General features: G+C 72.6%; 1 protein-coding gene across 1 annotated transcript in view; it reads left to right on the top strand.

Annotated features, from left to right (window-relative positions):
* Positions 1–20438, top strand: part of ARAP3 (ArfGAP with RhoGAP domain, ankyrin repeat and PH domain 3) — a 35647-nt gene that overhangs the window by 6282 nt on the left and 8927 nt on the right. Inside the window, 24 exon segments of the mRNA XM_089769613.1 lie at positions 423–493; positions 664–740; positions 1688–1954; positions 2217–2286; positions 2573–2693; positions 4147–4334; positions 4670–4776; positions 6114–6313; positions 7886–7971; positions 8105–8287; positions 8394–8556; positions 8823–8954; positions 9022–9175; positions 10527–10629; positions 11572–11770; positions 11856–11919; positions 12168–12331; positions 12417–12629; positions 12935–13040; positions 13841–13988; positions 14084–14152; positions 14764–14838; positions 15044–15158; positions 15764–15892. Of these exon segments, the coding sequence (XP_089625739.1) occupies positions 423–493; positions 664–740; positions 1688–1954; positions 2217–2286; positions 2573–2693; positions 4147–4334; positions 4670–4776; positions 6114–6313; positions 7886–7971; positions 8105–8287; positions 8394–8556; positions 8823–8954; positions 9022–9175; positions 10527–10629; positions 11572–11770; positions 11856–11919; positions 12168–12331; positions 12417–12629; positions 12935–13040; positions 13841–13988; positions 14084–14152; positions 14764–14838; positions 15044–15158; positions 15764–15892 (3204 nt within the window).

Raw genomic sequence — 20438 nt, 5'->3', positions numbered from 1 at the left:
CCGGGGGGGCAGTGGGGGTGGGGCAGTGCTAGAGCGGGGTGAGGACTGGGCCCGGGGGGCAGTGGGGGTGAGGACTGGGCCCGGGGGGTGTGGGGGTGGGGCAGTGCAAGAGCAGAGGATATTGGGGTGCCAGTGGCTGGCTCTGGCGCTGGAAGCTGCCAGCCCCCCAGCATCCGTTCCCAGGGTGTCAGCGTCCGCTGGAGGCGGGGTGCCTGGCTCTCTGCCTAGCAGGGGGCTACCCAGCTGTGCCCAGGCTGTGCTGCCCGCGGGCTGGGCTGGGCTCCTGGTGAGGGCTGCTGGCATCCGGGATGTTGCACGGGGCATCCTGAACCCCACCCCGGCTCCGTGGCACCCGTGCATGGAGGGAGGGGTGGCAGGGGCTCCCCAGCTCACTGCCTCTGCTGCTGTGTCTGTGCCCACAGAGCCTGCCACGGAGCCCATCAGCCCCTACTGCGAGGCCGTGTTCGGACGCGGGCTCCCTGCCCGGGAGCAGGTGAGGCCTGGTGCAGGGTGGGGTGGCTGGGCCCCGCTCCTGCCGGGTCTCTGGCTGGAGTAGGAGCAAGGCCGGGCCCCGGCTGTCCTCTGGCCTTGGCGGGGGGGTGCTGGGGAAAGCAGCCGGCCGGTTGGCCCTCGCACGGGGCGCTCACCAGTGTCTCCTTGCAGAGCACGGGGCCCCCCGTGGGGCTAAGCTGGGAAGCGGGGCCAGAGCCTTTCCCGGAGCAGGAGAGAGAGAGACCCAGGTAAGCAGCTCTGCCCAGAGCCCTGGCCGTGCAGCCCCCCTCGGAGCCAGGGATGGGGATGGACGGGCTGTGGGGCCGGGCGGCCATGGGGCCGGGCTGTGGGGCCGGGCAGCCGTGGGGCTGGGGCTGGGCCGGGCGGCCGTGGGGCCGGGCAGCCGTGGGGCCGGGCGGCCGTGGGGCGGGCGTGGGGCCGGGGGCGGCCGGGGTGGGGCCGGGGCCGGGCCGGGGCCGTGGGGCCGGGGCTGGGCCGTGGGGCCGGGCGGCCGTGGGGCCGGGCAGCCGTGGGGCCGGGCTGTGGGGCCTGGTGGCCGTGGGGCCGGGGCTGGGCCGTGGGGCCGGGCGGCCGGGGCCGGGTGGCCGGGGCTGGGGCCGGGGCTGGGGCCGTGGGGCCGTGGGGCGGCCGTGGGGCCGGGGCTGGGCCGTGGGGCCGGGCAGCCGTGGGGCCGGGGCTGGGCCGTGGGGCCGGGGGCGGGGCCGTGGGGCCGGGCGGCCGTGGGGCCGGGGGCCGGGGCTGGGCCGTGGGGCCGGGCGGCCGTGGGGCCGGGCGGCCGTGGGGCCGGGGCTGGGCCGTGGGGCCGGGCGGCCGTGGGGCCGGGTGGCCGTGGGGCCGGGGCTGGGCCGGGGCCGGGCAGCCGGGGGCCGGGCCGTGGGGCCGGGTGGGCCGTGGGGCCGGGGGGGCTGGGGCCGTGGGGCCGGGCAGGCCGTGGGGCCGGGGCCGGGGCCGTGGGGCCGGGCAGCCGTGGGGCCGGGGCTGGGGCCGGGGGGCCGGGGCTGGGTGGGGCCGGGCGGCCGTGGGGCCGGGGCTGGGCCGTGGGGCCGGGCGGCCGTGGGGCCGGGGCTGGGCCGGTTCCCTGGAGGGTCGGGGGGCTGGCTGCCTGGGGCGGGCGGGGGAGAGGGCAGCTCCCGGCGAGCGCCAGGCGGCAGTGCAGGCTGTGTCCCGCCCTCAGGCTGAGCAGCGAGAGCGGTGGCGAGGGCAGGGCTGAGGCGCACGAGAGCCGGGCCCGGCGCACCGAGCGGGTCTCCCCGTGCGACACGGAGGGCTGCTCCCCGGTGGAGGCTCCACGGGCCGAGGGCTGGTTCCCCCTCCCCACTCACCTGTACCCCGACGAGGTGCTGGAGGACCTGACCATCTCGCCGTACGCCAGCTACACGGCGCTGTCCGAGCGCCCCCCCGCCGTGCTCAGCGGCTGGCTGGACAAGCTGTCGCCGCAGGGGTAGGTGCCCCTCCCGGGGCGGGCTGAGGGGCCGTGGGAGCCAGGGCAGGTCCCGGCTCAGCCACGGGCAGCTGTGGCAGGGAGGGCCTGGGGCCCCGGCTGTGCCCACGGGAGGCCGGTTTGCGGCAGGGAGGGAGCTGGCGCGGCGGGGAGGCCGCTCCAGGTGCAGGGTGCCCTGGCTCTCCCGCGGGCCCCTCCCCGTGTTTCTGCAGGGGGCTCTGGCTGGGCCTGGTCCCAGCAGCTCCCCCCTGTGCCCCCCCAGGAATTACGTTTTCCAGAGACGCTTCGTCAGATTCGACGGGAAAAACTTCATGTACTTCACCAGCGAGAAGGTGAGTCTGCGGGGCCTCTCCGGCCGGGGGGCAGTGCTGGGCCCCAGAGCCCTGCCTGCGCCGGGGGCCCGGCCCCCTTGCTGGGAGCGAAGCCGGGGGGGGGGGGGGAAGGACCCAGCAGCGCGCGGGGCTGCACGTCCCTGAGCCACGTGGGGCAGCCTGGGCCTGGGCTCTGATCGCGGCCGTGCTCCCCGCTGCTAGCGCCTCTCAGCCCAGAGCGACTCCCGGGGCTGCCTGCAGGGGGCGCCCCGCTGGGCTTCGGGCTGTGACCATGGGGCCCTTCCAGGAGCCGTACCCCAAGGGCGTGATCCCCCTCCCCATCATCGAGATGGCGCGCGCCACCAAGGACAGCAAGTTCCAGCTCGTCACCAGCCACAGGGTCTTCGTCTTCAGAGCTGAGAGTGAGGGTGAGAGCCTGCCCCCCCGGCCACAGCCCCCCCCGAGAGCCTGCCCCCCGGCCACAGCCCCCCCCCAGAGAGCCTGCCCCCCGGCCACAGCCCCCCCCGAGAGCCTGCCCCCCGGCCACAGCCCCCCCCCCCCGAGAGCCTGCCCCCCGGCCACAGCCCCCCCCCCCCGAGAGCCTGCCCCCCGGCCACAGCCCCCCCCCGAGAGCCTGCCCCCCCGGCCACAGCCCCCCCCCGAGAGCCTGCCCCCCGGCCACAGCCCCCCCCGAGAGCCTGCCCCCCGGCCACAGCCCCCCCCGAGAGCCTGCCCCCCCGGCCACAGCCCCCCCCCCCCCCGAGAGCCTGCCCCCCGGCCACAGCCCCCCAGCCCCCCCCAGAGAGCCTGCCCCCCGGCCACAGCCCCCCCCGAGAGCCTGCCCCCCCGGCCACAGCCCCCCCCGAGAGCCTGCCCCCCGGCCACAGCCCCCCCCGAGAGCCTGCCCCCCGGCCACAGCCCCCCCCGAGAGCCTGCCCCCCCGGCCACAGCCCCCCCCCCAGAGAGCCTGCCCCCCGGCCACAGCCCCCCAGAGAACCTGCCCCCCCCAGCCCCCACAGCCCCCCCCAGCCCCCCAGAGAGCCTGCCCCCCGGCCACAGCCCCCCCAGAGAGCCTGCCCCCCGGCCACAGCCCCCCCCGAGAGCCTGCCCCCCCGGCCACAGCCCCCCAGAGAGCCTGCCCCCCGGCCACAGCCCCCCCACCAGAGAGCCTGCCCCCCCCCCCCAGAGAGCCTGCCCCCCGGCCACAGCCCCCCCCCAGAGCCTGCCCCCGGCCACCACCCCCCCCAGAGAGCCTGCCCCCCGGCCACAGCCCCCCAGAGAGCCTGCCCCCCGGCCACAGCCCCCCCCCAGAGAGCCTGCCCCCCGGCCACAGCCCCCCCCCAGAGAGCCTGCCCCCCGGCCACAGCCCCCCCAGAGAGCCTGCCCCCCGGCCACAGCCTGCCCCCCCGGCCCAGCCCCCCCCCCAGAGAGCCTGCCCCCCCCCCCACAGGGCCCCCAAAGAGTCGGCCCCCCCGGCCAGGGCCCCCCCAGAGAGCCTGCCCCCCCCCCCCACCAGAGAGCCTGCCCCCCGGCCAGGGCCCCCCCCAAGCCCTGCCCCCCCACCCCCCAGCCTGCCCCCCCGGCCACAGCCCCCCCCGAGAGCCTGCCCCCCCTCAGGCCAGAGGCCCCCACTAGAGAGCCTGACTACCCTGTGGCCAGAGCACCCCCACCAGAGCCCGCCTGGCCAGACCCACCGCCCTGAGGGGACCCCCGCATTGTCAGCCCTCCCCTCTAAGTCAGACCCTCTGCAGCCCAACTCCCTTAGCAGCCCCCAGGCCCCTCGTCACCGGGCCCCAGCCCCGCCCAGGGACCGGCCGGCGGAGCTCCCGGAGCCGGAGCCTGGGCCACGGGTGGCTGCTCACGGCCTGTCTCCCGCCGCAGCCCAGCGGGACGAGTGGTGCTCCACCCTGCAGCGGAAGGTGACGGAGCAGCGGCTGCTGGGCCTCCGGCCCCTCCTGGCCAGCTCGGCCGCCTGCCGGAAGAGCGGGGCCCTGGAGCTCAGAGGCCACAAGCCCAAGCTCTTTGCAGCCCTCAGCCTGGCCGCCATGTGGCTGTACAAGAGCGAGCAGGTGAGGGGCGGCAGGGAGCCCCCGGCAGCCTGGGGAGGGCAGAGTCTGAGCCCCATGGGGGGCCCCTGAGGCTGGAGCCTGCGCCCGCTCTGGTGCAGTTTGGGGGCATTTCCCGCAGCCAGCCCGCGCCAGGCCACCAGGATCGGGCCCGGACCGAGCAGAGGGGAGGGGCCCAGGCCCGGGCGGTGCCCCACCCCACAGGTCTCGGTGCAGGCCAGCGGGGGAGAGTCCGGTGCACGTGCGGCTGTGCGGCGGGGCACCGTGCCCACGGGGCGCGGCCACGGCTCTGCGGGGCTAATGCCGCAGCCTCTCGCTGCCTCCCCCTCCATTCGCAGTTCTTCAAAATGGGCATCGCCATCTGCCTGATCGAGCTGCACGACGCCAGCACCCGGGACGCCAAGAACCGCGGCTTCGAGCTCATCAGCCCACTCAAGATCTTCAGGTCTGGCCCTGGGGGGAGCGGCAGGTGTGGCTGGTGCCTGGGCAGCGTATCGGGTGTCGCATGCTGGGGGCTGCAGCAGGGCTCCGGCTGGCTCCGGTGCCCGGGGGCGGGGCTGCAGCTGGGCTCCGGCTGGCTCGGGTGCCCGGGGGCGGGGCTGCAGCTGGGCTCTGGCTGGCTCGGGTGCCCGGGGGCGGGGCTGCAGCTGGGCTCCGGCTGGCTCGGGTGCCCGGGGGCGGGGCTGCAGCTGGGCTCCGGCTGGCTCGGGTGCCCGGGGACGGGGCCTGCAGCTGGGCTCCGGCTGGCTCGGGTGCCCGGGGACGGGGCCTGCAGCTGGGCTCCGGCTGGCTCGGGTGCCCGGGGGCGGGGCTGCAGCAGGGCTCCGGCTGGCTCGGGTGCCCGGGGGCGGGGCTGCAGCAGGGCTCCGGCTGGCTCGGGTGCCCGGGGGCGGGGGCTGCAGCAGGGCTCCGGCTGGCTCGGGTGCCCGGGGGCGGGGGCTGCAGCAGGGCTCCGGCTGGCTCGGGTGCCCGGGGGCGGGGGCTGCAGCAGGGCTCCGGCTGGCTCGGGTGCCCGGGGGCGGGGCCTGCAGCTGGGCTCCGGCTGGCTCGGGTGCCCGGGGGCGGGGCCTGCAGCTGGGCTCCGGCTGGCTCGGGTGCCCGGGGGCGGGGCCTGCAGCTGGGCTCCGGCTGGCTCGGGTGCCCGGGGGCGGGGCTGCAGCAGGGCTCCGGCTGGCTCGGGTGCCCGGGGGCGGGGCTGCAGCAGGGCTCCGGCTGGCTCGGGTGCCCGGGGGCGGGGCCTGCAGCTGGGCTCCGGCTGGCTCGGGTGCCCGGGGGCGGGGCCTGCAGCTGGGCTCCGGCTGGCTCGGGTGCCCGGGGGCGGGGCCTGCAGCTGGGCTCCGGCTGGCTCGGGTGCCCGGGGGCGGGGCCTGCAGCTGGGCTCCGGCTGGCTCGGGTGCCCGGGGGCGGGGCTGCAGCAGGGCTCCGGCTGGCTCGGGTGCCCGGGGGCGGGGCCTGCAGCTGGGCTCCGGCTGGCTCGGGTGCCCGGGGGCGGGGCCTGCAGCTGGGCTCCGGCTGGCTCGGGTGCCCGGGGGCGGGGCTGCAGCTGGGCTCCGGCTGGCTCGGGTGCCCGGGGGCGGGGCCTGCAGCTGGGCTCCGGCTGGCTCGGGTGCCCGGGGGCGGGGCCTGCAGCTGGGCTCCGGCTGGCTCGGGTGCCCGGGGGCGGGGCCTGCAGCTGGGCTCCGGCTGGCTCGGGTGCCCGGGGGCGGGGCCTGCAGCTGGGCTCCGGCTGGCTCGGGTGCCGGTGGGTAAGCTGCTGAGTTTCCCGGCTGTGCCTGTGCCCAGCTTCGTGGCGGATACGGAGCGGGAGAAGCGGGAGTGGATGGAGGCCCTGCAGGACGCCATCGCGGAGACGCTCTATGACTACGAGGTGGCTGAGAAAATCTGGTCCAATAAGGCCAACAAGTTCTGTGCTGACTGCAGAGCCCTGAGCCCCGACTGGGCGTCCATCAACCTGTGCGTGGTGATCTGCAAGCAGTGCGCAGGCCAGTGCAATTCTCCTGGCGTCCCTGGCAGCCGGGGGCTCGAGGGGGCGCTGGCCTCCGGGGGCAGCGCATGGGGGGAGCACTGTCGGGTGGGCGGGGCGGGGTATCAGTGGGGCAGGTTGCCTGGTGGGGTGGTGGATGGGCTGGATATGGGCCAGGCGGGTCGAGCTGTCAGATGTGGGTCAGGTGCATGGATCTGGAGCAGCAGGGATGGCTCAGGCGGTGGGTGGCGTACGAGGAAGGGAGACTCTGGAATAGCAGGCGTGAGGAGGTCGATTGCTGCGTCAGTAGGGGCCTGAGTAGCTGTGTCAGCCCGTGGGCCAGCTGGCAGGGTGGGTTGGGTTGGCGGGACAGGTCAGGGCAGTGGGTTGGGCCAGTGGGGCAGCCCATGGGCCAGCAGGGTGGTGTGGCGGGGCAAGTCAGTGGGGTGGGGCAGGGCAGGTTGGTGGCGTGCCGGCGGGACAGCCTGTGGGCCGGCAGGGTGGCGTGTCAGTGGGGCAGGGCGGTGGCAGGTTGGCTGGGAGGGCAGCGGGGCAGTGGGCCAGTGGGGCGGGGAGGGTGGCGGGCGGGGGGAGGGCGGCGGGGAGGGTGGCGGGGAGGGCGGCGGACCAGTGGGGCGGGGAGGGCGACGGGGCAGGGCAGGCAGGGCGGTGGGCCGGTGGGGGCAGGGCGGTGGCGGGCAGGGCGGTGGGCCGGCGGGGCAGGGCGGTGGGCCGGGGCGGGGCGGTGGGCCGGCGGGGCGGTGGCGGGGCAGGGCGGTGGGCCAGCGGGGCGGTGGCGGGGCAGGGCGGCGGGGCAGGGCGGTGGGCCGGTGGGGCAGGGCGATGGGCCAGCAGGGCGGTGGTGGGGCAGGGCAGTGGGCCAGCAGGGCGGTGGTGGGGCAGGGCAGTGGGCCAGCAGGGCGGTGGTGGGGCAGGGCGGTGGGCCAGCGGGGCAGGGCAGTGGGGCAGCGGGGCAGGGCGGGCAGGGCGATGGGCCAGCAGGGCGGTGGTGGGGCAGGGCGGTGGGCCAGCGGGGCAGGGCAGTGGGCCAGCGGGGCAGGGCGGGCAGGGCGATGGGCCAGCAGGGCGGTGGTGGGGCAGGGCGGTGGGCCAGCGGGGCAGGGCAGGGCAGGGCGGTGGGGCAGGGCGGGGGCAGGGCAGTGGGGCAGCGGGGCAGGGCAGTGGGCCAGCGGGGCAGGGCGGTGGTGGGGCAGGGCGGTGGGCCAGCGGGGCAGGGCAGGGGGCAGGGCGGTGGGGCAGGGCGGTGGGGCAGGGCGGTGGGCCAGCGGGGCGGTGGCGGGGCAGGGCGGCGGAGCAGGGCGGTGGGGCGGGGCAGGGCGGCGGGCAGGGCCAGCAGGGCGGTGGTGGGGCAGGGCGGCGGGGCAGGGCGGTGGGCCATGTGGCCAGCAGGGCGGTGGCGGGGCAGGGCGATGGGCCAGCAGGGCGGTGGTGGGGCAGGGCGGTGGGCCAGCGGGGCGGTGGCGGGGCAGGGCGATGGGCCAGCAGGGCGGTGGTGGGGCAGGGCGGTGGGCCAGCGGGGCAGGGCAGTGGCGGGCCGGCGGGAACTCACGGTCTCTGCCGTGCCCAGCAGGTCAGCACCGGAGCCTGGGCTGCAGCGTGTCCAAGGTGCAGAGCCTGAAGCTGGACACCAGCGTGTGGAGCAACGAGGTTGTCCAGGTACCAAGGGCCCCGTGCGCCTGGCTGTGCTGGCGGGGGGGGGGCCCTCCGCAGTCCCCAGGGCATCCCCGTCCGTCTCGGGCCGGCCATGTCCCCCCCAGCCCGCCCCTCCAGTGACCGCGCTCTCCTGCAGCTGTTCATCGTGCTGGGGAACGAGCGAGCCAACCGGTTCTGGGCCGCGCGCCTCCCGCCCTCGGAGGCCCTCTACCCGGACGCCAGCGCGGAGCAGAGACGGGTCTTCGTCACCCACAAGTACCGCGAGGGGCGCTACCGCCTCCCGCACCCCCGCTACGGCTCCCAGGACGAGGTGCTGCAGGTAGGGGCGGGCGCAGCCGGACCCAGCGCCCCGGCTGGCGGCTCTGTGGGCACAGCTGGGTGCCCGTGGAGCCGGGTGCCCTGGCTGAGCGCCGCTCTTGCCCCAGGCGCTGTGTGCTGCCGTGGCAGGGCCCAGCCTGCTGAAGTCCGTCCTGCAGTTCTTCTCCAGCACCGAAGCCGGGCTGGCAGCTGGCACAGGGGGCCGCGAGGGGTCGCAGGGAGCTGGGCTCTGGCAGACCCCTGAGGGCAGCTGGCATGGGAGCCATCCAGGTAACTGGGACCCCAGAGCCCTGTGCCCCAGGGGCTGATGCTGCCCCTCCCCCTGCGCTGGCGAAGGCGTGGCACCCGCCGGACCTCACGGGTGTCAAAAGTGAGCCGGGAGGCCGAGGGTCCAGCCAGAGCCCCTCACCCCGGGGCATGGCCGCCAGGACGGGTCACCCGGTGCCGGCTGTGGGGTTGGCTCCATCGGCCGCGCCAGGCAGCCAGGACACGGGCTCCCTGAGCCCGTCGGCCGCTCTGACGCGTGTGTCCTGCAGGGAGCCCCCCCGCGCAGGAGCTGGCTCTGGAAGGGGTCTACAACGAGGTGACCCAGCCCGTGGTGCGCTGCGGCTACCTCTCCAAGGCGCCGGTCCTCTCCAAGCTGGCCGGGGCCAGGAAGAGCAGAGACGGTAGGTCTGGGCCCGGCCCCGGCGCGACGGGGGGCGACCTGCCCGCGCTGACTCAGTGTCCCTGCAGACCTGCAGCGCGTCTGGTGCTCCCTGGAGAAGTCCCTCCTCTTCTACGAGACTGACAAGAGCGCGGAGCCAATGGGGAAGGTCGAGCTGGCCGACGTGCTCTCGCTGGGCGTGAGCACAGTGGATGGACAGGCCAGTCCAGGGCCTGGAGACAGGTACCCGGCCCAGGCCCCGCCTTCTCCCCTCCCCCGGCTCTGTGGCCCCGCCTTCTCCCCTTCCCCCGGCTCTGTGGCCCCGCCCAGGCCCCGCCTTCTCCCCTCCCCCGGCTCTGTGGCCCCGCCTTCTCCCCTTCCCCCGGCTCTGTGGCCCCGCCCAGGCCCCGCCTTCTCCCCTCCCCGGCTCTGTGGCCCCGCCTTCTCCCCTTCCCTGGGCTCTGTGGCCCCGCCCAGGCCCCGCCTTCTCCCCTCCCCTGGGCTCTGTGGCCCCGCCTTCTCCCCTTCCCTGGGCTCTGTGGCCCCGCCCAGGCCCCGCCTTCTCCCCTCCCCGGGCTCTGTGGCCCCGCCCAGGCCCCGCCTTCTCCCCTCCCCGGGCTCTGTGGCCCCGCCCAGGCCCCGCCTTCTCCCCTCCCCTGGGCTCTGTGGCCCCGCCTTCTCCCCTTCCCTTGGCTCTGTGGCCCCGCCTTCTCCCCTTCCCTGGGCTCTGTGGCCCCGCCCAGGCCCCGCCTTCTCCCCTTCCCTGGGCTCTGTGGCCCCGCCCAGGCCCCACCTTCTCCCCTCCCCCGGGCTCTGTGGCCCCGCCTTCTCCCCTTCCCTGGGCTCTGTGGCCCCGCCCAGGCCCCGCCTTCTCCCCTCCCCTTGGCTCTGTGGCCCCGCCTTCTCCCCTTCCCTGGGCTCTGTGGCCCCGCCCAGGCCCCGCCTTCTCCCCTCCCCTTGGCTCTGTGGCCCCGCCTTCTCCCCTTCCCTGGGCTCTGTGGCCCCGCCCAGGCCCCGCCTTCTCCCCTTCCCTGGGCTCTGTGGCCCCGCCCAGGCCCCACCTTCTCCCCTCCCCCGGGCTCTGTGGCCCCGCCTTCTCCCCTTCCCCAGGCTCTGTGGCCCCGCCCAGGCCCCGCCTTCTCCCCTCCCCCAAGATCTGTGGTCCCGCCCAGGCATCCCATGCCCAGTATTCCCTGGGTGCAAGCCCCGGGGCAGTGGGGCAGGCATGGTGGGGGCCAGGTGGATCAGGGACCTGTCCCGGGCGGGCAATGGGAGCTAAGGGGTCCCTGGTGTGGGGCTGGGCCCCCCGGGGAGCTCCTTTCCGCAGGAGCCGTCCCTTGCCAGGCCTGGCTGTCGTCCCAGGGGCTCCGGCCCGGTGCTGCAGGCGTCCCAGCGATGGCAGCCAGTGCCCCGAGCTCCCTGGCTCCTCTGCGCGGGGGGCAGCTAGAACTGGGCCGCTGGAGGGGCCAGCAGCCCCTGGGCACCGCTGCCGAGCACCCTGGGCCCAGCCGGCGCCACCAGCAGCCAGAACTCTGCACGGCCGCAGGGCGGGTCGCTGCTGGGCCCTGCCACCCCCGTCTGCCCTGGCCTGCAGGTTCCGCTTCACCTTGGAGCTCTTCCTGCGCGGCGACAAACTCCAGCAGCTGGGAGCCGACGGGCCGGACGCCCTGCAGGCCTGGGCCAGCGCCCTCGGCAAGGTGCGTGAGACGGGCTGCCAGGGCGCTGGGCCTCCTCCCCTCCCCGGCATGCTGCTGGCTGGCCGGGATCCAGTCGGCATCCCCCTGCCGGCCCCGTGGGGCACAGTCCTCAGCCCTGCCCCCACCCCCCTGCACCCCACCCCCTCTGGCCCCGCCCCCTGGTGCCTAGCCCCGCCCTGCCCCACCCCGCCCCCTCTGGCCCCGCCCCCTGGGGCATAGCCCCACCCCGCCCCCTCTGGCCCCGCCCCCTGGGGCATAGCCCCACCCTGCCCCCTCTGGCCCTGCCCCCTGGGGCATAGCCCCGCCTCGCCCCCTCTGGTCCCGCCCCCTGGTGCCTAGCCCCACCCCGTCCCCTCTGGCCCCGCCCCCTGGGGAATAGACCTGCCCCTGGGGCCTAGCCCCACCCCGCCCCCTCTGGCCCCGCCCCCTGGGGAATAGACCTGCCCCCTGGGGCATAGCCCCACCCCGCCCCCTCTGGCCCCGCCCCCTGGGGAATAGACCTGCCCCCTGGGGCATAGCCCCACCCCGCCCCCTCTGGCCCCGCCCCCTGGGGAATAGACCTGCCCCCTGGGGCATAGCCCTGCCTCACCCCCTCTGGTCCCGCCCCCTGGTGCCTAGCCCCACCCCGCCCCCTCTGGCCCCGGCCCCTAGGGCATAGCCCTGCCCCCTGGGGCATAGCCCCACCCCCTGGGGCATAGCTCTGCTCTGTCCCCTCTGGCCCCGCCCCCTGGGGCCTAGCCCCGCCCCCTGGGGCATAGCTCTGCTCTGTCCCCTCTGGCCCCGCCCCCTGGGGCATAGCCCTGCTCCATCTGCCCTGTGCCTGGCCCCACCCTCCCTCCGTCCCTACCCCCCGGAGCCCAGTGCTTTGCCCGGGTTCCATCCCCACTGTGGGGCAGAGTCCTTTGCCCCGTGGGCCCGGCTCTGACCGTCTCCGCCCCGCAGTGGTTCGCCCCGCTCAGCTGCCACTGCCTGCTGGCCTACGAGTTCCAGCGGGTCGGCCGCCTGCGCTACCGCTCCATGCTCAGCCCCGACCAGTGGCTGCCCGGCTTCTTCGTCCTGCAGAAGGCCCATCTCTTCCTGTGCCCGGGCCAGGAGGGCGCTGCCGAGGACAGCATCAACCTCCGCAGGCTGCAGGAGCTGAGTGAGTCCCCCCCCGCGCTGGCGCTGCGCCCAGCCTGGGACCCCCGAGGCCTCTCCCTGGCCTGAGTGCGCTTTGCTCCCTGCAGGCGTGGTCCCCCACCCGGACACCCCAGAGAAGAGGGAGGTGCTGATCCTGGTGGAGATGGGGAGGTGAGCTCTGTGGGACGAGGGTGGGGCAGGCTGAGCCTGGGGGGAGCGTGGCTCGGTCAGGGCGCTTAGGACGGAGTCGGGGCTGGTCCCCCCTGCGCTGATGCCTGGGTTGTGTGGGGCAGTGCCCGTGGCCAGGCCCGGGGGCTCTCGGCGCCCGCGCTGGGGCTGGGGCAGGGGCGGGGCTGTGGGCGCGGGCCCTGCGCTGCTGCCCTGGCTGGGTTTCACCCCTGCTCTCTGCCTGTCCTCAGGACCTTTTACCTGCAGGGGGTGTCGCGGCTGGACTTTGTGGCCTGGTGTGCGGCCATCCAGGCCTCGGCCGGGCGCCGCGGCAACGCCCTGCGCGACCAGCAGCTCAGCAGGAGCGACATCCCCATCATCGTGGACAGCTGCATCGCCTTCATCACGCAGTACGGTGAGCCGAGCCCCGCCCCGCCCCGCCTCCAGGCCCGGAGCTCCCCATCGCTGCCGGCCCGGTGACGCCCCCTCTCCGCCCGCAGGCCTGCGGCACGAGGGCATCTACCGCAAGAACGGGGCCAAGTCCCGCATCCGGGCGCTGATGGAGCAGTTCCGCCGGGACGCCCGCAACGTCAAGCTGCGCATCAGCGACAACTTCCTGGAGGACGTGACGGACGTGCTGAAGCGATTCTTCCGGGAGCTCGAGGACCCCGTCTTCACCGCCGAGCTGCACCCCCAGTGGCAGGAGGCTGCGGGTACCTGGCTCCCCTTCCACAGGCGGGGGGCCTGTTCTGCCCTGCCCCGGCGCCGTCACTGGCACCGCTGGCCTGAGCTGGAGCCAGGCCCGGGGGAGGGGCGATGGGCGCGGGCACAGTTCCCTGCCAGCCCATGCAGGCCGGGGGCCAGCGGCTCGTGGCCGTGCCCCATGGCCGTGCCCCATGGCCGTGCCCCATGGCCGAGCCCCATGGCCGAGCCCCATGGCCGTGCCCCATGGCCGAGCCCCATGGCCGTGCCCCATGGCCGTGCCCCGTGCTGCATTGTGACCGTCTGCTCCCTCCAGCCATAGCCCTGAGGCCCCCCCGCCTGGAGCGCTACAAGGAGCTGATCAGCCGCCTACCCCGCCTCAACCGCAGGACACTGGCTGCTCTGATTGGCCACCTCTACCGGTCAGTCGCCCCGGCCAGCGTGCCTGTCGTCCCGTGGGGGGACCCAATGGGACACCCCTTGTCTCTGCTCAGTGCCCCGTGACGAGTGGGGCGCGCAGTCCCCGGGGCCTTCCCCTTGCTCCCCAACGCGCTCCCCTGGCTGCATGTGCCAGGGCTCGCAGGGTTCGATGTGGCCTGTGCTCCCTCCGCTCTGCTGCTGGGGCCTGCAGACAGCTGCTGGGTGCCCGGGGTCCTGCCCCGCGCGGGATGCTGCACGGGGAGGCCACGGCACGTTCACGCGCCTCCCGTGGCCAACGGGGGAGGCAAAGGCCAGAAGCCCGACGTGGCAAGCGCTGACGTGACGTGTGGCGCAGAGAGGGACGCGCTGAGAACCCCGGCGGCCTGGCAGGGAAGTTTGCTGAATGTTACAGCAAGTTCTGTCTGACTCAGCAGCCAGCCGGTTGCTTTGGGGAGGGCGGCTGGTTCTGGTGGCCGGTTCGGGGCGGGGGGGGCGGCCGGTTCTGGTGGCCGGTTCCGGGCGGGGGGGGTGGCCGGTTCTGGTGGCCGGTTCCGGGCGGGGGGGGCGGCCGGTTCTGGTGGCCGGTTCCGGGCGGGGGAGGGTGGCTGGTTCTGGTGGCCGGTTCGGGGCGGGGGGGGGGGGGGGGGGGGGGGGGTGGCCGGTTCTGGTGGCCGGTTCGGGGCGGGGGGGGGTGGCCGGTTCTGGCGGCCGGTTCGGGGCGGGGGGGGGGCGGCCGGTTCTGGTGTCTGCTGCCGAGCTAGGGTCTGCCGCGCGCTGAGATCTCGCTCTCTCCCGGCGCCAGGGTGCAGAAATGTGCTGACTTCAATCAGATGGGCACCAAGAACCTGTCCCTGCTCTTCGCGCCCAGCCTCTTCCAGACCGACGGCAAAGGGGAGCACGAGGTCAAGGTGATGGAGGACCTGATTGAGAACTACGCCCACGTTTTCAACGTAAGCCCCCGCTGCCCCGTCTCCCTGCTGCCCCCGCTGCTCCCGCGTCTCCCTCCTCCCCCCACGCCTCCCTCATGCCCGTCTCTTGCTGGCAGATAGAGGAGGAGCAGGTGTTGCAGATGGAGCTGGAGAACAGTCTCATCACCACGTGGCGGGACGTGCAGGTGCTGGCGCGACGCCCCCGTGCCCTGGCTGCAAACCTTGCATGGCTCTGCTCCGGCCAGGGCTGCCCATGGGCTGGGGCTGCTGAGCTGCGCCCCCAGCTTACCCTGTCCGCCCCAACATCTGGGGGCTGCTGCCGAGCCCAGTCGCGGGGCTGGCGGTTGGGGACCCGGGACTGCAGCCGGGAGCCTGCGGGGCTGGTGGCTGGGACCCGAGCATGGGGTGCAAAGATGCCCCCTTCCCCGCTGGCCCCAGGCGGGCTCCCAGCTGGCAGGGGCACAGGAAGGCTAGTGGGTCCCTGGAAACTCCGCATCACGCAGAGCCCAGGCGCAGCCAGAGCCAGCTTGGGGAGAGGGGCCCCCCAGACACCGAGCCTGACACCCCTCAGCAGCCCGCCCCGCCTCCCGGCTTTGTCCTGCTGGGGGGCAAAGGGGGGACCCCCCCCACCAGGCTCAGGTTCTGTGAGCCTCGGCCATTGTCTGTGCTGGGCTGGGCAGCCTCCCACAGTGAGCCATCCAGGTAGCTGTGCCGTGCCCAGGGAAACTGAGGCATGCACCAACTGTTACTAGAGAGTGGAATCCCACGCCCCCAAACCGCTGTCTTCACCCCGCAGCTCTCGCAGGCCGGCGATCTCATCATGGAGGTGTACCTGGAGCACAAGCTGCCCGACTGCTGCGTCACCCTCAAGGTGAGCGAGCGCGTCCTGGCTGCGGGTGTGGCTCAGGCAGGCCGGCTCCGTGGCCCCCCCACGCCCGGCCTGGCTGCTGGTTGGGCAGGGGCTGTGTGCCCCCCCCCCCACGCCCGGCCTGGCTCCGCTGCCGGCTGGGTGGGGGCTGCAGTGTGGGGAGAGCTGCCAAGGGCGGGGCGCCAGCTGGTCTCTCGCTTCCCCACAGGTGTCGCCCACCATGACGGCGGAGGAGCTGACTAACCAGGTCCTGGAGATGCGCAGCGTGCCGGCCAGCCTGGACATCTGGCTGACCTTCGAGACCCTGGAGAACGGAGACCTGGGTGAGTGAGGGGCGCCTCTGCCCTGGGGGCTGGCTGGGGGGGCGCTGTCTGTGCCGGGCCGGGTGACAGCCGCCGTGGGGCGGGGCGGGGGGGCCGGGTGACAGCCGCCATGGGGCGGGGCGGGGGGCTGGCTGCGTGGCCGTGGGGCGGGGCGGGGGGCCGGGTGACAGCCGCCGTGGGGCGGGGCGGGGGGCTGGCTGCGTGGCCGTGGGGCAGGGGGCCGGGTGACAGCCGCCGTGGGGCGGGGCAGGGGGCTGGCTGTGTGGCCGTGGGGCAGGGGGCCGGGTGACAGCCGCCGTGGGGCGGGGCGGGGGGCTGGCTGCGTGGCCGTGGGGCGGGGCGGGGGGCTGGCTGCGTGGCCGTGGGGCAGGGGGCCGGGTGACAGCCGCCATGGGGCAGGGCGGGGGGCTGGCTGCGTGGCCGTGGGGAAGGCTGGGCGGGTTCAGCTGTGTGGAGCTCACATGGTGGCTCTTCTCCCTGCCCACCCGGCCCCGGCCCCGGCCCCGGCCCCACCCCCACAGGCAGCCCTGCCCCACGGTGGGGGCCGGGCTCTCCTGGGGCAGCTCCTCCCTGCCCGGAGCAAGCGGCCTCGTCTCCCCTCCCAGAGCGGCCCCTGCACCCCAAGGAGAGGGTCTTGGAGCAGGCTCTGCAGTGGTGCAAGCTGCCGGAGCCCAGCTCCGCCTACCTGCTGGTGAGGAAGGTTCCCATTGGAGAAGGCAGCTGTCTCTTCACAGGTAAGCTCCGCCCACTGTGGCTGGGCTGCAAGGCCCTGCATGAGCTAGTGCGGTCGGGCAGAGCAGGCGCAGCCGCGCTGGGGGCCTGGACGAGCAGCTCCGGCCGGTCCCCATGGCTGCCCCTGGGGCTGCCTGTTGTGTGGGGCGGCCGCAGGCTGGGAGCCAGCAATTGCCCCGCCCCAGGGGGCAGGGCCTGAGCACGGGGAGCTCCCATCATCTGCCCCCCCAACTCGCTCTGTGCCTAACCCTGCCCCAGCCTGCTCTGCCTTGCCCAGGACGGGGTCAGACCAAAGAGCCGTCATGCGCAGTGCCCATGGGATCCCTCTCCTGCCTGACACCAGCCCTGCCCAGCCTGGCTAATCGCCATCGATGGGCCTGTCCTCCATGCATGGAGCTGGCTCTCTTTTCAACCCTGTGAAAGCCCTGGTCTTCACCACATCCTCTGGCGAGGAGTTCCACAGGTTGCCTACACTGCATGAAGAAAAACTTCCTTTGGTTTGTTTTAAACCTGCTGCCTATTCATTCCTAGTTCTTAAGTTATAGGAACAAGTCAATATCTTTTCCTTATTCCCTTTCTCCACACCACTCATGATTGTCTAGACCTCTCTCATATCTCCCTAGTCTCCTCTTCTCCACACTGAAAAGTCCCCGTCTTACGCGTCTCTCCTCATATGGCAGCCGTTCTATTTCTGTTGTCCTTACCCGAACCTTCTCCAATGCCAGGGTCTCTTTGTAGAGATGAGGTGACCACGTCTGCCCGCAGTGTTCAAGCTGTGGGCACCCTCTGGTTTTACAGAGACAGAGAGACAATCTCCATCCTATTCTCCACCCGTTCGTATTGATTCTGTTTGCTAGTGTGGCTGCCGCCGCACACGGGGGGTGTTTTCAGAGAACTCTCCACGCTGACTCCAAGATCTCCAGTAGCTGGAGCGAAATTCGTCCCCGTCATAGTGTATGTAGAGCTGGGGTTATTTTTTCCAATGTGCATTTGTGGCGGCGCGTCGGGGACCCCCCGATCCTGCCCCCCAGAGCAGCCAGACCAGACTGCGCCAGCCAGTAGAACGGGGGGTCATTGCTCCTCCAGGACACAGCCCCGCACAGGCGATGTGGGGCCAGGAGCCTCAGCCCCCTTGGGGTGGGTCCATCGCCCCCCAGCACCCAGCTTAGTCTGTTCCCTTCATGTTTCCCAGCCAGAGTCGGCCCAGCTCCCAGCCCTGCCCCCAGCCAGGTGGCTGTATCCCCCCCTCCCTTTGTCTCTCCCCCCTCTCCCCCCCCCGGAAGAGCCTTGTTGTCTGCTCAGGCTGGGCCCAGGCGTCTGGGCCAATGCACCAGTGGGGAGTCAGTGGGAATCGCAGCCCAGCGCAGGGGACCCCGGTCACAGAGCAGACCCCCCCCCCCACGTCCCATCTCTCCCCCCTCCGGGAGCGAGCTGAGCAGGGTCACTCCGCTTGTGACCTGGGGGAGGTCGGGCCCCTGCCCGGTAAAGCCACCGGTGACACTGGTGCCCCCTTGGCTTGGGCCGGCCACGGCGCTGCCCTGCAGGAGCCGGCTCCCCCCGTCCGGTTGCGCCACGGCTTTGAGGGGCCGGTGCGGGGCCACTCTCTGTGGCTGCACCAGCCCTTCCCCTGCCCTGGGGCTCTGCCCAGGCCCTCCCTGGCCGGGCCCACGAGCCCAGCGAGCCTTTCCTGGAAAGCCAGGACGTCCCCCACCCCCGGCTCTCCATTCGGGGAGGTCTCTCCATGACGGACCGGGCCAGGTCTGGGCACAGCTGAGGGCGTCCGCTCAGGGCGAATTGCTCAAATTCGGGGCTCTCTCTAGCCCCAGACTGGAGACCTTCCCAAACAGGCCACACACCAGTCCCACAGAGCGCTTCAGCTGCCTGCCTGAAGCCTCCCGAGCAAAACCCCTCTGGCACCCCAGCAATATCCGTGCCCCAGATGGCCTATCCCTGTGTTCCCTGCTGGTAGCACCTAGGGATCAGTCCCCGTTCCTCAGGTGTGGCCTTGCCCTATTGTTCCATGGAGACTTGCTCATTAGCATGTCCACAGGCTGAGCTGCGTTGCCCATAGTTCAACCACATCCAGAGAAACATTTGGTATCCACACACAGCCCATGCTTCTAACTTATACTATCTCGTGAATAGCATGTATGGAAGCAGAAGAAAGTAGCTTCTATTTGACACCTCACGTGGCCCCCTTTGTGCCACTTTTGGGGCCAACACCCCCCCCATGGGTGCAGCAGTGATCTGGCTGCTCCCCTCAAAATCCAGTAAGGTGACACCCCCTCCCACAACTCTCTCAGCAAGCCCAGGGGTCCTTCCCCCTCTGCACCCTGGCTCTGTCGGGGGGACCTGGCAGACCCTCGGGGCGTCTCCCTGTGCAGACAGCGGGGGGCAGGGACTCGTCCCAGTCCTGCGGGTGCCGGAGCATACAGGCCTCCAGCATCTGCCTCAGGTTCCCCTGGAACCTCCCACCAGCCCGCTGGGCCGGGCGCCGCACGCTGGGGTCCAGGTGAGCCGGGCCCCGTGCGTCTCCCACAGGCACCGGAGCGGGGCCGACATGAAGTGAGGACTCCTGGGGGAACCCCCCTGCTGAACAGGGCCAGCAGCGTCTGCCACCGTGTCTGCTCGCTAGAGGGCAGGGCCACGGCCCGGGGCAGTGGGTGGCCGTATCCATGGCTACCAGGGTGTATTTGCTCCCCGTCCGGGTGGCCTGGCCGACAGGCCCCGCTATCTCTAATGCCGCCCTCCGGAACCGCTCCTCTGTGATGGGCAGGGGCCTCCAAGCAGCTTCCCTCCCATCTCGGGCCCCCCCCCCCAGGACCGGCAGGACCGCTGCACGGCCGCCAATCTCCCCGGCCAGTAGACGTGTTGGAGCAGCCTCAGCCGGGTGCGTCAGATCCCGCGGTGCCCCCCAAATGGGACGTCATGGGCCAGATACAGCAGCTTGCAGCGATGCTTTTGGGCACCACCAGCTGCAGCTGGAGCCCCCATAGCCCCACCTTCCTGGGGGGAGCCATTCCCGGTACAGGAATCCCCCTCCCCCAGGAATCTCTCCTGGCAGCCTCGCCCTAGGGGCTGAGCCGCGCCCAGGTCCGCCCGGTCCCTCAGGGTCCCAAGGAGGGATCCCCCTGCACTTCAGCCTGGAATTCAGCAGCTGGGGCAGAGACGGGAACCTGTTCTCCCCCCATTACCTGGTTTCGGAGTCCCAGCCCGTCCAGGCTCTGTGTCTGCTGGGATGGGGCCCTGCGCCCACTGCAGGGAGCCCTCCCCTGGGTCAGGGTCGCCACCCCCTCATTGACACCAGTGTGACGTCGCATCGGGGTCCCCCTGACTCCTGCCCCCCCGAAATGGCACAGACAGACTCCCCCAGCCAGTAGAACAGGGGGAGTTTATTGCTCCTCCAGGATACAGCACAGCACAGATGGAATCTGGTCACAGGGCAGGCCTAGGATGCCTCAGCCCCCTTGAGATGGGGGAGCCTGGGCCCCTAAATCCCAGCCCCTTGCTTAGGATGCTTCCTCCATGATACCAGCCAGAAATTCCCCACTCTCTTCCAGCCCTGCCCCCCAGCCAGGTGCTGGTCTCCGCCCTCCTCCCTTTGTCTCCCTCCCTGGGAGGCTGAGCCTGGGTGTCTGGGTTAATCCACATTTGGGGGAGTCAGTGAGAATCTCCCCTCCCAGCGCAGGGGGTCACAGAGCAGACAGCCCCCCCCCGGTGCCACACCTTGTCAAAGGCTTTCTGGAACTCTAAGTGCCCTCTCTCCACCGGATCCCTCTTGGCCTCCCGTGTGCTGACCCCCCAGTGAGGCGGGTTTCCCTTTGCAGACACCATGGTGACTTCCCCCAAGAAATTCTTTACTGTAGTTTCAATGAACGTGCTCCGTACTGACGTGAGATTTCCCGGTCTGTAACTGCCGGGAATCGGCTCGCCGCTAGAGCCGTCACGCTAGCGATCTTCCAGTCATTGGCACAGAAGCTGATCTCAAGGGCGGGTTACAAACGACAGTTAATAGCTCGGCAGTTTCCCATTAGAGTTCTTTCAGAACCCTTGGGTGATGCCATCTGGTCCTGGTGCCCGTTAGGTTCATCGATTTGTTCCAAAACCTCCTCTAATGACACCTCAATCTGGGACAATTCCTCAGATCTGCCACCTACCAGAACGGCTCAGGGTTGGGGATCTCCCCGATATCCTCAGCCGTGAAGACTGAAGCAAAGAATTCATGTAGCTTCCCCGCAGTGACTTTATCCTCTGAGTCTCCTTTAGCATCGCAATCGTCCAAAGGCCCCCCGGCTGTGGAGCCGGCTTCCTGCGTCCGATGTACTTAACCATTTTGCCATTGCTTGTGGAGGGTTTGCCTGGCTGCTCTTCAAACTCCTTTTTGGCTGCTGCCTCTCATATTTTTACACTTAATTTGACAGTTCCTGCTCCTTTCTATTTTCCTCACTAGGATTTGACTTTTTAAAAGCTCTGGTATCTCACTGCTTCTTTGACCTGGCTGTTAACCCACGTGGCACTTTTTGGTTCTCTTGCTGTTTTCAATGTGGG

This window comes from Pelodiscus sinensis, chromosome 16 (genome assembly GCF_052426305.1).
Source record: "Pelodiscus sinensis isolate ZL-2025 chromosome 16, ASM5242630v1, whole genome shotgun sequence".
Classification (NCBI taxonomy): domain Eukaryota; kingdom Metazoa; phylum Chordata; order Testudines; family Trionychidae; genus Pelodiscus; species Pelodiscus sinensis.
The sequence above is the reverse complement of the archived record's forward strand: the minus strand, read 5'-3'. Positions and strand labels throughout refer to the sequence as shown.